This window comes from Salmo salar, chromosome ssa28, assembly GCF_905237065.1.
Source record: "Salmo salar chromosome ssa28, Ssal_v3.1, whole genome shotgun sequence".
NCBI lineage: Eukaryota > Metazoa > Chordata > Actinopteri > Salmoniformes > Salmonidae > Salmo > Salmo salar.
Genome location: NC_059469.1, coordinates 5,792,501 through 5,807,266, shown reverse-complemented (window position 1 = coordinate 5,807,266; position 14,766 = coordinate 5,792,501). Strand labels below are relative to the sequence as shown.

At 42.8% G+C, this 14,766-nt stretch overlaps 1 protein-coding gene across 2 annotated transcripts in view; it reads right to left on the bottom strand.

Moving 5' to 3' along the window:
* LOC106589364 (glutamate receptor ionotropic, delta-1) overlaps nucleotides 1-14,766 on the bottom strand; it is a 453,450-nt gene that overhangs the window by 98,071 nt on the left and 340,613 nt on the right. For both annotated transcript variants that reach the window (XM_014179241.2, XM_014179240.2), the window contains exon 5: nucleotides 3,726-3,779. In XM_014179241.2, the coding sequence (XP_014034716.1) occupies nucleotides 3,726-3,779 (54 nt within the window). The remainder of the gene's footprint in view (nucleotides 1-3,725; nucleotides 3,780-14,766) is intronic.

The following is a 14,766-nucleotide window of genomic DNA, read 5'->3' as shown; positions in this document are numbered from 1 at the left end:
ACAACTCATCCAGAACGCCGCAGCCCGTCTGGTGTTCAACCTTCCCAAGTTCTCTCATGTCACCCCGCTCCTCCGCTCTCTCCACTGGCTTCCAGTTGAAGCTCGCATTCTCTACAAGACCATGGTGATTGCCTACGGAGCTGTGAAGGGAACGGCACCTCCATACCTTCAGGCTCTGATCAGGCCCTACACCCAAACAAGGGTACTGCGTTCATCCACCTCTGGCCTGCTGGCCCCCCTACCTCTGAGGAAGCACAGTTCCCGCTCAGCCCAGTCAAAACTGTTCGCTGCTCTGGCACCCCAATGGTGGAACGAGCTCCCTCACGACGCCAGGACAGCGGAGTCAATCACCACCTTCCGGAGACACCTGAAACCCCACCTCTTTAAGGAATACCTAGGATAGGATAAAGTAATCCTTCTAACCCCCCCCCTTAAAAGATTTAGATGCACTATTGTAAAGTGGTTGTTCCACTGGATATCATAAGGTGAATGCACCAATTTGTAAGTCTCTCTGGATAAGAGCGTCTGCTAAATGACTTAAATGTAAATGTAATGTAAATGTAATACAACTCTCCTTCCGTGGCCTCCAACTGCTCTTAAATACAAGTAAAACTAAATGCATGCTCTTCAACCGATCGCTGCCTGCACCTGCCCGCCCATCCAGCATCACTACTCTGGACGGTTCTTACTTAGAATATGTGGACAACTACAAATACCTAGGTGTCTGGTTAGACTGTAAGCTCTCCTTCCAGACTCACATCAAACATCTCCAATCCAAAGTTAAATCTAGAATTGGCTTCCTATTCGCAACAAAGCATCCTTCACTCATGCTGCCAAACATACCCTCGTAAAACTGACCATCCTACCGATCCTCAACTTCGGCGATGTAATTTACAAAATAGCCTCCAATACCCTACTCAATAAACTGGATGCAGTCTATCACAGTGCCATCTGTTTTGTCACCAAAGCCCCATATACTACCCGCCACTGCGACCTGTACGCTCTCGTTGGCTGGCCCTCGCTTCATACTCGTCGCCAAAGCCACTGGCTCCAGGTCATCTACAAGACCCTGCTAGGTAAAGTGCCCCCTTATCTCAGCTCATTGGTCACCGTAGCAGCACCAACCTATAGCACGCGCTGCAACAGGTATATCACTCTGGTCACCCCCAAAGCCAATTCCTCCTTTGGCCATCTCTCCTTCCAGTTCTCTACAAAAATCTCAAACTGGAAACACTTTTCCCCATCACTAGCTTTAAATACCAACTGTCAGAGCAGCTCACAGATCACTGCACCTGTACATAGCCCATCTATAATTTAGCCCAAACAACTAACTCTTCCCATACTTTATTTATTTATTTATTTTGCTCCTTTGCACCCCATTATTTCTATTTCTACTTTGCACTTTCTTCCACTACAAATCTACCATTCCAGTGTTTTACTTGCTATATTGTATTTACTTTGCCACCATGGCCTTTTTTGCCTTTACCTCCCTTATCTCACCTCATTTGCTCACATTGTATATAGACTTATTTTACTCCATGTGTAACTCTGTGTTGTTGTATGTGTCGAATTGCTTTGCTTTATCTTGGCCAGGTCGCAATTGTAAATGTGAACGTGTTCTCAACTTGCCTACCTGGTTAAATAAAGGTGAAAAAAAACCTCTGACATTTCACATTCTTAAAATAAAGCGGTGATCCTAACTGCCCTAAAACAGGTAATTTTTACTAGGATTAAATGTCAGAAATTGCAAAAACTGAGTTTAAATGTATTTGGCTAAGGTGTATGTAAACTTCCGACTTCAACTGTATATACAGAACATTACCCTCTTCTTTTTACGACTCCTTATTACATATTGTGTATGTTTTTATAAATGTTTATGGCATTGTTGAGGAGAGCTTGCAATTAAAAAAAAAAATTGTCCCTAACCCTTTTTTTGGAACGGGGTTTTGAATATATTTGTTTACTTATGAAAGTAAGTGCAAGGGGCGTCCCTACAGTCCATGGTTCGAGCCCAAGCTGTATCACATCTGTCCGTAATTGGGAGTCCCATAGGGCGGCACGTGTAGGCCGGCATTGTAAATAAGAATTTATTCTTAACTGACTTGCCTAGTTAAAAACAGGGTTTCATTAGAGATGTTGTATTTTATCATTTGTTTGTCTATTTGAACACTTCTTCTTTTTTGGGGGGGGGGGGCATTATCGTGCAATTGTATATATTTTTTTAATTGTACTTATGTCTTGGCTCATCTTGAATACTTGTTTTTATCATGTTTTATTTAATTAGAGATGTTATGTTTTACCATTTGATTTTTGAACACTTCTATTTTATGGGGGGGGGGTGTCTGTGACAAAGTAAGGGAAAGGAGGGGCCTGTAACAATGGTGAGGTGTGAGCATCAGGATATCGAAATGGCATGTCTCAGGCTGAACACATTGGCAGTCAGGATCTCTAGTTTCCACCTTAGTCTTGTTAACACCCCATGGTTCCCGTTATCCAACAGTTGGTGGAGAAACCAGCTTTTGAGTGTTCAGAGATAAAACACCTAAGTTCTTACGACTGGCATGGAAGTCGCGAGAGTCTTCAGAGGTGTAAGGATAATTAGGAGTCTGAAACTAGGGTATTTTGGTGCAGTATATTAGTAAGGGCAGATCGAGGAAGTTATTATATATTTTGTATTTTTATCTATTATTTAGAGACCCATTTGGGTTAGCGATCATTTTTAGAGTGGCGCTTTATTTTCTCTCAGCATGCATTATGTCACCATTCTGAATGTATAAAGAATCCATATGTTCTTCTGTAATATGAACACAGAAATACTAGATTAGATTTGCGTTGTTCTGGTCTTGGTCTTGACTCGGTCTCGGTCTTGACTCGGTCTCGGCCCCCTCGCCCCCTCCCGGTCTCGGTCTTTCAGCCAATACTGAAAAACAAGTGTGGCATGCTAATGCTAAATGCTAAATGACTTAAATGTAATGTAAATGTAATGCTAATGGTCCAGAGACCCAGACTATGTCTATGGCAAAGACCTAGGCTGCGTCATAAAAATTACATCCTATTCCCATTGGGCTCTGGTAAAAAGTAGTATACTATATAGGGAAAATACTGCTATTTGGGACACACACCTACACTCTGTATGGTGGCATATTTAAATAAGTGGATTGCGGTACCAAAACTGTTAAAACAGATCTTTCTGGAATTTAAATTCTTAATTTGCAACTGGCAGAGCGACAACACCGGTGAATTAAGCAAGGGATGACAGTTTTGAATTCATAATTCATAAAATGAGAATTGTTTTTCCAGAACTGCAAATGCTTAAGTGGATGTGGGAGAATCAGGCATATTGAAATGTAAACAGCCAAAGAGGAAACGCTCAGGCATCCTTAATTAACCACTTGGCAATGCTTGTAATGCGTTGCATCAAACAATGAACATTCCTTTTGTTAGAGCTCAGTGTGCAGTGACTGAACATTATAAGACACACATTGCAAGGTGCTACTGAACTTCAGTCACTGTGGGTGACTACTGAGCTAAGAGATGTCTAAAGGACGTTCCCTTAATCATCAACTCACTGTTTTTGTTGTTGTGGGTATATAGAGGGAGGGCAAAGATAGTAGTTAGGAGGAGTAAAGAGAGAGAGAGAGGGAAAAGAAGCAAAGAGGGGGCCAGACAGCGATAGAGAGAGATTTAAAAGCAGCATTAACATAAATACTCTTGTCTTTGCCTACCTCATTGACAAACACCCAGTGACTGTCCTTGGAAGCCAGGTTGGTTTCAACAGCCTGCAAAGAAAAAGAGAGAGGAAGAGAGAGAAAAAAAGAGGTTACCATACTGCAAGTGAACAGCTAAGACCGCGGAGGGAACAGGCAGATTGAGGGCAGAAGACTTGGATGTATTGCCATTGTTTCTATCCAACAGAACCCATGTAAAATCCTCTACAGTCTTGTCATTATCCAATTATACAAGGAACAAACATAACACCCATGTGGCTTGGCAAACCATGGTGTACAGACAGCATTGGGTCCACGCAAGGCTCACAGCTAAAGACCCTCCAAAAACCCATTCACTGGACTGGAGCTCAAATCTGTCAAGAACTGAGCTCAGAATGTTTACAGAGAATGACTTGACTGAAAATAGTGTTGTTAAAATGTCCTTTGTTGTTCTCCCGTTTGTTGTTCTCTTGGTGGTACTGCCTTTCCCACAGTCCACTGTGTTGGCAACCCGTTCCAGCAGAAAGTGTACCTTCCAAACCACAAGCCTTTTGTACACCTTAGAGCTGCAGTTTAGGTAGTGCCAAAATGTTTTAGCACCTAACATGCTAGCCTTTTGAAATACTATAATTGCTCTGTGTAAGCCTACATTTTACATCGCATTGCTTGCTTGGTCCTATGTGTCATCACTGCCTGTTTGGGTCAGGTTACCGTGGACCACAATCCGACAGAGACATCTCTCACACCCACCAGCGGGGGAGAGATCGAGAGGTATGGAGGTGGGGGGGTTTATGACACCTTCAGCCCATTTTACAGTGAGGGAAAAAAGTATTTGATCCCCTGCTGATTTTGTACGTTTGCCCACTGACAAAGAAATGATCAGTCTATAATTTTAATGGTAGGTTTATTTGAACAGTGAGAGACAGAATAACAACAAAAAAATCCAGAAAAAAATGATTTGCATTTTTATGAGGGAAATAAGTATTTGACCCCTCTGCAAATTTGACCCCTCTGACTTAGTACTTGGTGGCAAAACCCTTGTTAGCAATCACAGAGGTCAGACATTTCTTGTAGTTGGCCACCAGGTTTGCACACATCTCAGGAGGGATTTTGTCCCACTCCTCTTTGCAGATCTTCTCCAAGTCATTAAGGTTTCGAGGCTGATGTTTGGCAACTCGAACCTTCAGCTCCCTCCACAGATTTTCTATGGGATTAAGGTCTGGAGACTGGCTAGGCCACTCCAGGACCTTAATGTGCTTCTTCTTGAGCCACTCCTTTGTTACCTTGGCCATGTGTTTTGGGTCCTTGTCATGCTGGAATACCCATCCACGACCCATTTTCAATGCCCTGGCTGAGGGAAGGAGGTTCTCACCCAAGATTTGACGGTACATGGCCCCGTCTATCGTCCCTTTGATGCGGTGAAGTTGTCCTGTCCCCTTAGCAGAAAAACACCCCCAAAGCATAATGTTTCCACCTCCATGTTTGGTGGGGATGGTGTTCTTGGGGTCATAGGCAGCATTCCTCCTCCTCCAAACACGGCGAGTTGAGTTGATGCCAAAGAGCTCCATTTTGGTCTCATCTGACCACAACACTTTCACCCAGTTGTCCTCTGAATCATTCAGATGTTCATTGGCAAACTTCAGACGGGCATGTATATGTGCTTTCTTGAGAAGGGGGACCTTGCGGGCGCTGCAGGATTTCAGTCCTTCACGGCTTGGTGTTTACCAATTGTTTTCTTGGTGACTATGGTCCCAGCTGCCTTGAGAATATTGACAAGATCCTCCCGTGTAGTTCTGGGCTGATTCCTCACCGTTCTCATGATCATTGCAACTCCACGAGGTGAGATCTTGCATGGAGCCCCAGGCCGAGGGAGATTGACAGTTCTTTTGTGTCCATTTGCGAATAATCGCACCAACTGTTGTCACCTTCTCACCAAGCTGCTTGGCGATGGTCTTTTAGCCCATTCCAGCCTTGTGAAGGTCCACAATCTTGTCCCTGACATCCTTGGAGAGCTCTTTGGTCGTGGCCATGGTGGAGAGTTTGGAATCTGATTGATTGATTGCTTCTGTGGACAGGTAACAGGTAACAAGGTGAGATTAGGAGCACTCCCTTTAAGAGTGTGCTCCTAATCTCAGCTCGTTACCTGTATAAAAGACACCTGGGAGCCAGAAATCTTTCTGATTGAGAGGGGGTCAAATACTTATTTCCCTCCTTAAAATGCAAATCAATTTATAACATTTTTGACATGCGTTTTTCTGGATTTTTTTGTTGTTATTCAGTCTCTCACTGTTCAAATAAACATACCATTAAAATTATAGACTGATAATTTCTTTGTCAGTGGGCAAATGTACAAAATCAGCAGGGGATCAAATGCTTTTTTCCCTCACTGTAAATCTTAAGGCAGCAGATAAAATCCCTATGTCCTCTCAGTGTGGAGGAATGGAATGTATGATGGGGCTACGGAGAACCTAGCACAGAACAGTATATTGCAATAAATGGACTTTGGGACAATATGTTTCGTCAGCCAAAATGGTGGTAATGACGATAGATGGAATATGAAAATGAATGTCGTTTTTGTTATGTGATTAAAAGTTGAATGACGATGCTATAACGAAAAGATTGTAACTTGAAGAATTTTCCTAATATGTACCTGATTTTTCCATACTGTACGTTGTGTGGAACATTTCCAGATCAAAGAGAATGTTTTTGTAAAGATTAAATGTGAAGTTAGTTGTCTAAATTGGATCAGAGTAAAATCCAGACCAAGCCTCGTAACTAGTTACGCCCTGAGAACTTGCCATAAAGATGGAAACGTCCCTTTCTGACCCGAGGGTATAAAACATGTGAGTTAACCTGTTTGGGACAGGGGGCAGTATTTTCACGGCCGGATAAAAAACGTACCCGATTTAATCTGGTTACTACTCCTGCCCAGAAACTAGAATATGCATATAATTAGTAGATTTGGATAGAAAACACTCTAAAGTTTCTAAAACCGTTTGAATGGTGTCTGTGAGTATAACAGAACTCATATGGCAGGCCAAAACCTGAGAAGATTCTATACAGGAAGTGCCCTGTCTGACAATTTGTTCTCCTTCTAAGGCATCTCTATCAAAAATACAGCATCTCTGCTGTAATGTGACATTTTCTAAGGCTTCCATTGGCTCTAGGAAGGCGCCAAAAAGTGGAATGAGAGCTCTCCAGTCTCTGGGTGAAAAACAGCAGGGGTTTTTGTGAGTGGTCCTGCTGAGAACAATGACACTGGAGTGCGTGTGTACGAGACGACTCCATGTTTTTCTTTCAGTGTTTGAATGAATACAACGTCGCCCGGTTGGAATATTATTGCTATTTTACGAGAAAAATAGCATAAACATTTATTTTAAACAGCGTTTGACATGCTTTGAAGTACGGTAATGGAATATTTTGACATTTTTTGTCACGAAATGCGCCCGCGCGTCACCCTTCGGATAGTGACCTCAACGCACTAACAAAACGGAGCTATTTGGATATAACTATGGATTATTTCGAACCAAAACAACATTTTTTGTTGAAGTAGAAGTCCCTGGGAGTGCATTCTGACGAAGAACAGCAAAGGTAATCCAATTTTTCTTATAGTAAATCTGAGTTTGGTGAGGGCCAAACTTGGTGGGTGTCAAATTAGCTAGCCATGATGGCCGGGCTATGTACTCAGAATATTGCAAAATGTGCTTTCACCGAAAAGCTATTTTAAAATCTGACACCGCGATTGCATAAAGGAGTTCTGTATCTATAATTCTTAAAATAATGATTATGTTTTTTGTGAACGTTTATCTTGAGTAATTTAGTAAATTCACCGGAAGTTTGCGGTGGGTATGCTAGTTCTGAACATCACATGTTAATGTAAAAAGCTGTTTTTTGATATAAATATGAACTTGATTGAACAAAACATGCATGTATTGTATAACATAATGTCCTAGGAGTGTCATCTGATGAAGATCATCAAAGGTTAGTGCTGCATTTAGCTGTGGTTTTGGTTTTTGTGACATATATGCTTGCTTTGAAAATGGCTGTGTGATTATTTTTGGGAGGGTACTCTCCTGACATAATCTAATGTTTTGCTTTCGCTGTAAAGCCTTTTTGAAATCGGACAATGTGGTTAGATAAAGGAGAGTCTTGTCTTTAAAATGGTGTAAAATAGTCATATATTTGAGAAATTTAAGTTATAGCATTTTTGAGGTATTTGTATTTCGTGCCACGCTATACCATTGGATAATGGTGAGGCGTTCCGCTAGCGGAACGTCTGTCCCTAACATTAAGAATTTACATTCAGACTAGGTGGACACCCGCTGCAGCCAAGGTCCTAGTTAGTTGCAACCCCAAAACGTAAAACGAGGTTGAAGAAGACAAAGGAACCATTTAACAATCTATGCTACGGATGAGTAGCTGTGTCTTAGAGGGTGAATTCAAGCAGGACCACCCGGTTACCACTCTCCAATGAATTAAAAGATTTTAGAAAGGCAGGGCAGGATGGATATAGGTCTATAACAGTTTGGGTCTAAGGTGTCTCCCCTTTGAAGAGGGGGATGACCGCGGCAGCTTTCCAATCTTTGGGGATCTCAGACGTTACGAAAGGGCTATTAGTAGGGGTTGCAACAATTTCGGGCGGATAATTTTAGAAAGAGAGGGTCCAGATTGTCTAGCCCTGCTGATTTGTAAGGATCCAGATTTTGAGAGGGTGTACAGAGGGTGTACATCCGTCCTGATGCAGAGAACGTGTACTGCCAACACATTCCACCTGCGGCGCATTTGAGTTGGTCCGGGGCTGACTGGACCACCTAGGCAGTTAAGCACGCCCAGCTAGACACTGCCCATATGTTGGCCCTACTCCAAAAGTTCACAGTCACCCAGTCAGAACTAGCAGAGCCCAGGTCAGAAAAACGATTCATCGGGGCGCTACTCTTAATAGGTGCAGGCGTAGGGTCACCATTTGCCCTAGGTATCACTGCCATCAACGCAGTCAGTCTAGCCACAGTTAAGAGAAATGTTAGGGAGATTACTGAAGAGATCCCACTTATCCAGCAACAGATGAAAGCACAGGCACTCAGGTTGCAACATGTGGGAAAGTCTTTCCAAACACTATTCTGGTGGTAAACACACATGCTACTCTCCTGAACAAAACCCTCCTGTCTGTAGGAAAGCTAGTAGAGGTCATGATCCATGACTATGCCCATGTCCAATTGGTTCGATTGTTATTGGAGGATTTTCTCCATGAAGGTAGCTCTTTTATGGACCACGTGGCCATGAATAGAATCCTCTCATATCTAGTGCCCCCTCTCAATGGTGCACGACATATTGACCTCAGCTACTACAACCACGATAAGGCCATTAAAGTCACATTTGGCCTACAGTCTGGGGCCGGCAATCCCAATAAACATTGATGTTGATCGTAATGAAGTGGGATTTTTACTGACGCTGCCGGTTGTTGAACTGGAGAATAACTATAGATTGAAAATGGTTCTAAATGTAGGATTTTGGCACGACAGTACCCACGTAAAAATTGCTACACACCCAGTCGTAGCTTATCAGGAAAACAATCCAGATTTATACCTCACCCCTAACCTGTTAATGTGTACTCTAACCAAAGACATACTCTACCTCTGTCCTAGCAAACCATTCATCAGGGATAACACTGAGTGTCTTTGTGGTCTTAAGCCTATCACCAGCGAAGAACGCTGTAAAGCCAAACTAACAGCAAGGGATGGGGCCACCACCACACAAGTGGAGGTTGTAGAGAATCAATGGTTGGTTGACACACAGTTCGCGTCCGTGACTATGACTTACGAACACTATGACTCAACTACCCAATTGAACCTCCCCAACCAGACTGTTTTTGTTAAGCTACCAGAGGGGGTGATTATCTACATAGACGACCTCGCTCTATGCCAACTCCCGACGACAGGATAGACACAGAGTTTGAAATGCATGACGCTTTTGCTAAGCATTCCCTTGAGTTACCACAAGCCATTCAAAACCAAATCCAGTATGGGGACCAATGACAGTTGATCTTAGCGTACTGGATGAAGCACTTTTAGTTGAACCGACAGATTACAAGCCAAAAGAGTGGTCTGTCACCCGCTCCTGGACGGTGGCGGACAGTATCCTGACTGTTACCATGATCCTTGGTCTTATTTCCCTTGGTTTGTGCACCTACAACGTACACAGGCACACACGTGCAATGGAAGACCTAATGAGGTCTTATACTAGGATCACCAGTGGGACGGAAACTATCCCGATTTTTGAAAAGTTGGCAATAGATCCTGAAACCCCATCAGGGGTCCATCCACATCATCCCCAGCCTCCTCTGCCGAATTCACTAGGTCAGCCCTGTAATGCCCCCAATGTAAGCTTTGTCATTCAGGGTGCCGTTTTTCCAAGTGCCTTAACTACCCACCTTCAAGTAGGATTGCCCTAGATATGACATTAGAGACAATGCCATGATAGAGTCATTTAGCCAAGACCGTGGACGTATAGAACATAGTCCAAATTAGATGATTGAGGTGTGGTAGGTATATTTTGTATATCTTTTGTTAGTTTTTTAATACATTTTTGTTCCATTTCCTTTGACATTTAGGAAGTGATAGAGCCATAGACATGTTACGGATACAGGTATCCTGTATGTATCCTGTGTGTTTTGTATCTCTCTCCTTCTCCCCTCACAGGTGACAATCATCACTCCCCAATCAGTCATCAATCAGTCCCCAAACAGAAGACACCTGCTCCGCTTCCCTCACCCAATCACAGCCCCTTTCCCTTGGTTTAAAAACCCCAGTCAGTTGCTCTCTCTCTAGCTGCTTCTTCTTACTCTCTGTGTTCAATCTCTCTCTCTCTCTAGCTGCTTCTTCTTACTCTCTGTGTTCAATCTCTCTCTCTCTCTCTCTCTCTCTCTCTCTCTCTAGCTGCTTCTTCTTACTCTCTGTGTTCAATCTCTCTCTCTCTAGCTGCTTCTTCTTACTCTCTGTGTTCAATCTCTCTCTCTCTCTCTGTGTTCAATCTCTCTCTCTAGCTGCTTCTTCTTACTCTCTCTCTCTGTGTGTTCAATCTCTCTCTCTAGCTGCTTTCTCTCTCTCTCTCTCTCTCTCTCTCTCTCTCTCTGTGTGTTCAATCTCTCTCTCTAGCTGCTTCTCTCTCTCACTCACTCACTCACTCAACTACATGTCACATTTGTCCAGGTTATCCTGTGAGTTTTGTTGTTTGACTGTTTGTTTGGTGGGAAAAGGGGGTACCAAGACAAGTCGCCCATGGGCATACATTACCCGTAGGAATACTTTGTCTAAGTACCCTAGTTAGAACTGGGCGGACCACCCACTGTATTTTTGGTTAGTTAGCTAGCTGTTCTTGAAGTAGGCTAGTCTAGTTTAGGGGTGTTTTGGATTATTGTTTCTTTGTTTGGGTCCCTTTTCTCACACCCCTTTACCGTGTGTTTAAAATAAACCCTGAGTGTTTGACGGTAGATTTCAGTTGTCTGTGGTTTTTGTTCTCACTGTTACTTGTCACTATTATAATTTGCATGATTTATGTTACGGGTCTCGTATCCATCCCCCCCTAGACTGCTGGGCCAAAGGGATTCGTAACAGACAAGTTCCACATACAACCACCAGTTAGTGCCACAACGCCACTCATTTGGGGAAGAAATGTAATGATGTATTGCATTATTGTTATCTGTTTTTAACGTCTGACCAATTTACTGCCTAGATCCACTAGCCGGGACAACCGGACGACGGGCAGGAATGCACAGTCACTGCCGGACTTCCCATGTCCATTCTGGTGGTGATCTGCAGCTTGCAGAAATCCTACCAGGGTAAACCTGGAAGGTTTACGATGATTCACAAACCAGGACATCCGATGATCATTCTTATGGTGGGTTGCAACATGCAGAATCCTTCCAAGTTGAACCCACCAGAGGGGGACTGTCATGACTGGCCTGTTCGTGTCAGGTTACCGTGGACCACAATCCTACAGAGCAGTGGTTCTGAAACCTGGTCCTGGGGACCAAAAGGGGTGCACATTTTTATTTTTGCTCGAGCACTACCAACCTGATTCAAAGCCTCATGATGAGTCGATCATTTGAATCAGCAGTGTAGTGCTAGGGCAAAAACAAAAATGTGCAGCCCTTTGGGTCCCAAGGACCAGGATTGAGAACCCATGATAGAGACATCAATCACACCCTCCAGCAGGATTGAGATTGAGAGGTATGGAGGTGGGGGGGGGTTTATGACACCTCCAGCCCATTGTAAATCTTAAAGCAGCAGATAAAATCCCTTTGTCCTCTCAGTGTGGAGGAATGGAATGTATGATGGGGCTACGGAGAACCTACCACAGAACAGTATATTGCAATAAATGGACTTTGGGACAATATGTTTCATCAGCCAAAATGGTGTTAATGACGATAGATGGAATATGAAAATGAATGTCGTTTTTGTTATGTGATTAAAAGTTGAATGACGATGCTATAACGAAAACATTGTAACTTGAAGAATTTTCCTAATATGTACCTGATGTTTGCATACTGTACGTTGTGTGGAAAATTTCCAGATCAAAGAGAATGTTTTTGTAAAGATGAAATGTGAAGTTAGTTGTCTAAATTGGATCAGAGTAAAATCCAGACCAAGCCTTGTAACTAGTTACGCCCAGAGAACTTGCCATAAAGACGGAAACGCCCCTTTCTGACCCGAGGGTATAAAACATGTGTTAAGAATTTACATTCAGACTAGGTGACCACGCGCTGCAGCCAATGTCCTAGTTAGTGTCACGACTTCTGCCGAAGTCGACTCCTCTCCTTGTTCGGGCGGCGGTCGATGTCACCGGCTTTCTAGCCATCGCCGCTCCATTTTTTTTCATTGATCCATTTGTTTAGTCTTGTTCCCTGCACACCTGGTTTTCATTCCCCAATCACACTGCATGTATTTATTCCTCCTATTCCTCCTTTTGTTAAACATAAATTATTGTGACTGTTTTTTGCGCGTTTTTGCACTTTTGCCTATGGGCTGGAGGTTTTGACGCAGTTGCGTTCGTCTGTTGGTTTCTCCTGCCTCAATAAAGTGTGCGCCTGTTCATAACTCTCTGCTCTCCTGCACCTGACTTCACTACCAGTACACACACACCTGACAGTTAGTCGCAACCCCAAAATGCAACACGAGGTTGAAGAAGACAAAGGAACCGTTTAACAATCTATGCTACGGATGAGTAGCTGTGTCTAAGAGGGTGAATTCAAGCAGGACCACCTGGTTACCACTCTCCAAGGAATCATGTTTACAATGCTTTCATTCCTGAGTATGGTCAGTTACACGGCTGACTGTACTCAGAAGACCCCCTTTCAGAACAAGGACGAGAAAACGGACCATTAACCTGTTGGGTCTAGGGGGCAGCATTTGCACGTCTGGATAAAAAAATTTTACCCAATTTAATCTGGTTACTAATCCTACCCAGTAACTAGAATATGCATATACTTATTATATGTGGATAGAAAACACTCTAAAGTTTCTAAAACTGTTTGAATGGTGTCTGTGAGTATAACAGAACTCATTTGGCAGGCAAAACCCTGAGACATTTTCTGACAGGAAGTGGATACCTGATGTGTTGTATTGACTTTAAACCTATCCCATTGAAAAACACAGGGGCTTAGGAATATTTTGGCACTTCCTATTGCTTCCACTAGATGTCACCAGCCTTTACAAAGTGTTTTGAGTCTTCTGGAGGGAGATCTGACCGAACAAGAGCCATGGAACGATGATGTCCCATTAGACACCTGGCGCGCGAGTTCATGTTGGGTACCCTCGTTCCAATACGTTATAAAAGAGTATGCATTCGTCCACCTTGAATATTATTCATGTTCTGGTTAAAAAAGGCCCTAATGATTTATGCTATACAACGTTTGACATGTTTGAACGAACGGAAATATATTTTTTCCCCTCGTTCATGACGAGAAGTCCGGCTGGTTTACATCATGTGCTAACGAGACGGAGATTTTTGGACATAAATGATGAGCTTTTTTGAACAAAACTACATTCGTTATGGACCTGTGATACCTGGAAGTGACATCTGATGAAGAGAATCAAAGGTAATGGATTATTTACATAGTATTTTCGATTTTAGATCTCCCCAACATGACGTCTAGTCTGTATCGCAACGCGTATTTTTCTGGGCGCAGTGCTCAGATTATTGCAAAGTGTGATTTCCCAGTAAGGTTATTTTTAAATCTGGCAAGTTGATTGCGTTCAAGAGATGTAAATCTATAATTCTTTAAATGACAATATAATATTTTACCAATGTTTTCTAATTTTAATTATTTAATTTGTGATGCTGACTTGACTGCCGGTTATTGGAGGGAAACGATTTCCTCAACATCAATGCCATAGTAAAACGCTGTTTTTGGATATAAATATGAACTTGATAGAACTAAAAATGCATGCATTGTCTAACATAATGTCCTAGGAGTGTCATCTGATGGAGATTGTAAAAGGTTAGTGCATCATTTTAGCTGGTTTTATGGTTTTGGTGACCCTGTCTTTGACTTGACAAAACATTACACACAACTCTTGTAAATGTACTGTCCTAACATACTCTAAATTTATGCTTTCGCCGTAAAACCTTTTTGAAATCGTAAAACGTGGTTAGATTAAGGAGATGTTTATCTTTCAAATGGTGTAAAATAGTTGTATTTTTGAAAAATTTGAATTTTGACATTTATTTGGATTCAAATTTGCCGCTCTTGAAATGCACCTGCTGTTGATGGAGTGCACCACGGGTGGCACGCTAGCGTCCCACCTAGCCCCAAGAGGTTAAGAGAAAGGACACTGACATCGTGTGGACAATCAGAGTTACACCCGGTAACCAAAGAAGTCCATCATCAGAGGAGAAGGCGAACCCGGTCCACGAAGAGACACCCCATCGGAGACCTTCGACAAGTAATTACATTCTATTCTGACCCATAAGAGCGGCAGTTCGAGGCAAGGTGTTAGGGCTAAACTAAGAATAGTTTACAAATGTATCCAAGTGTCCTTTTCTCTCGGGCACTCTCTCTTTC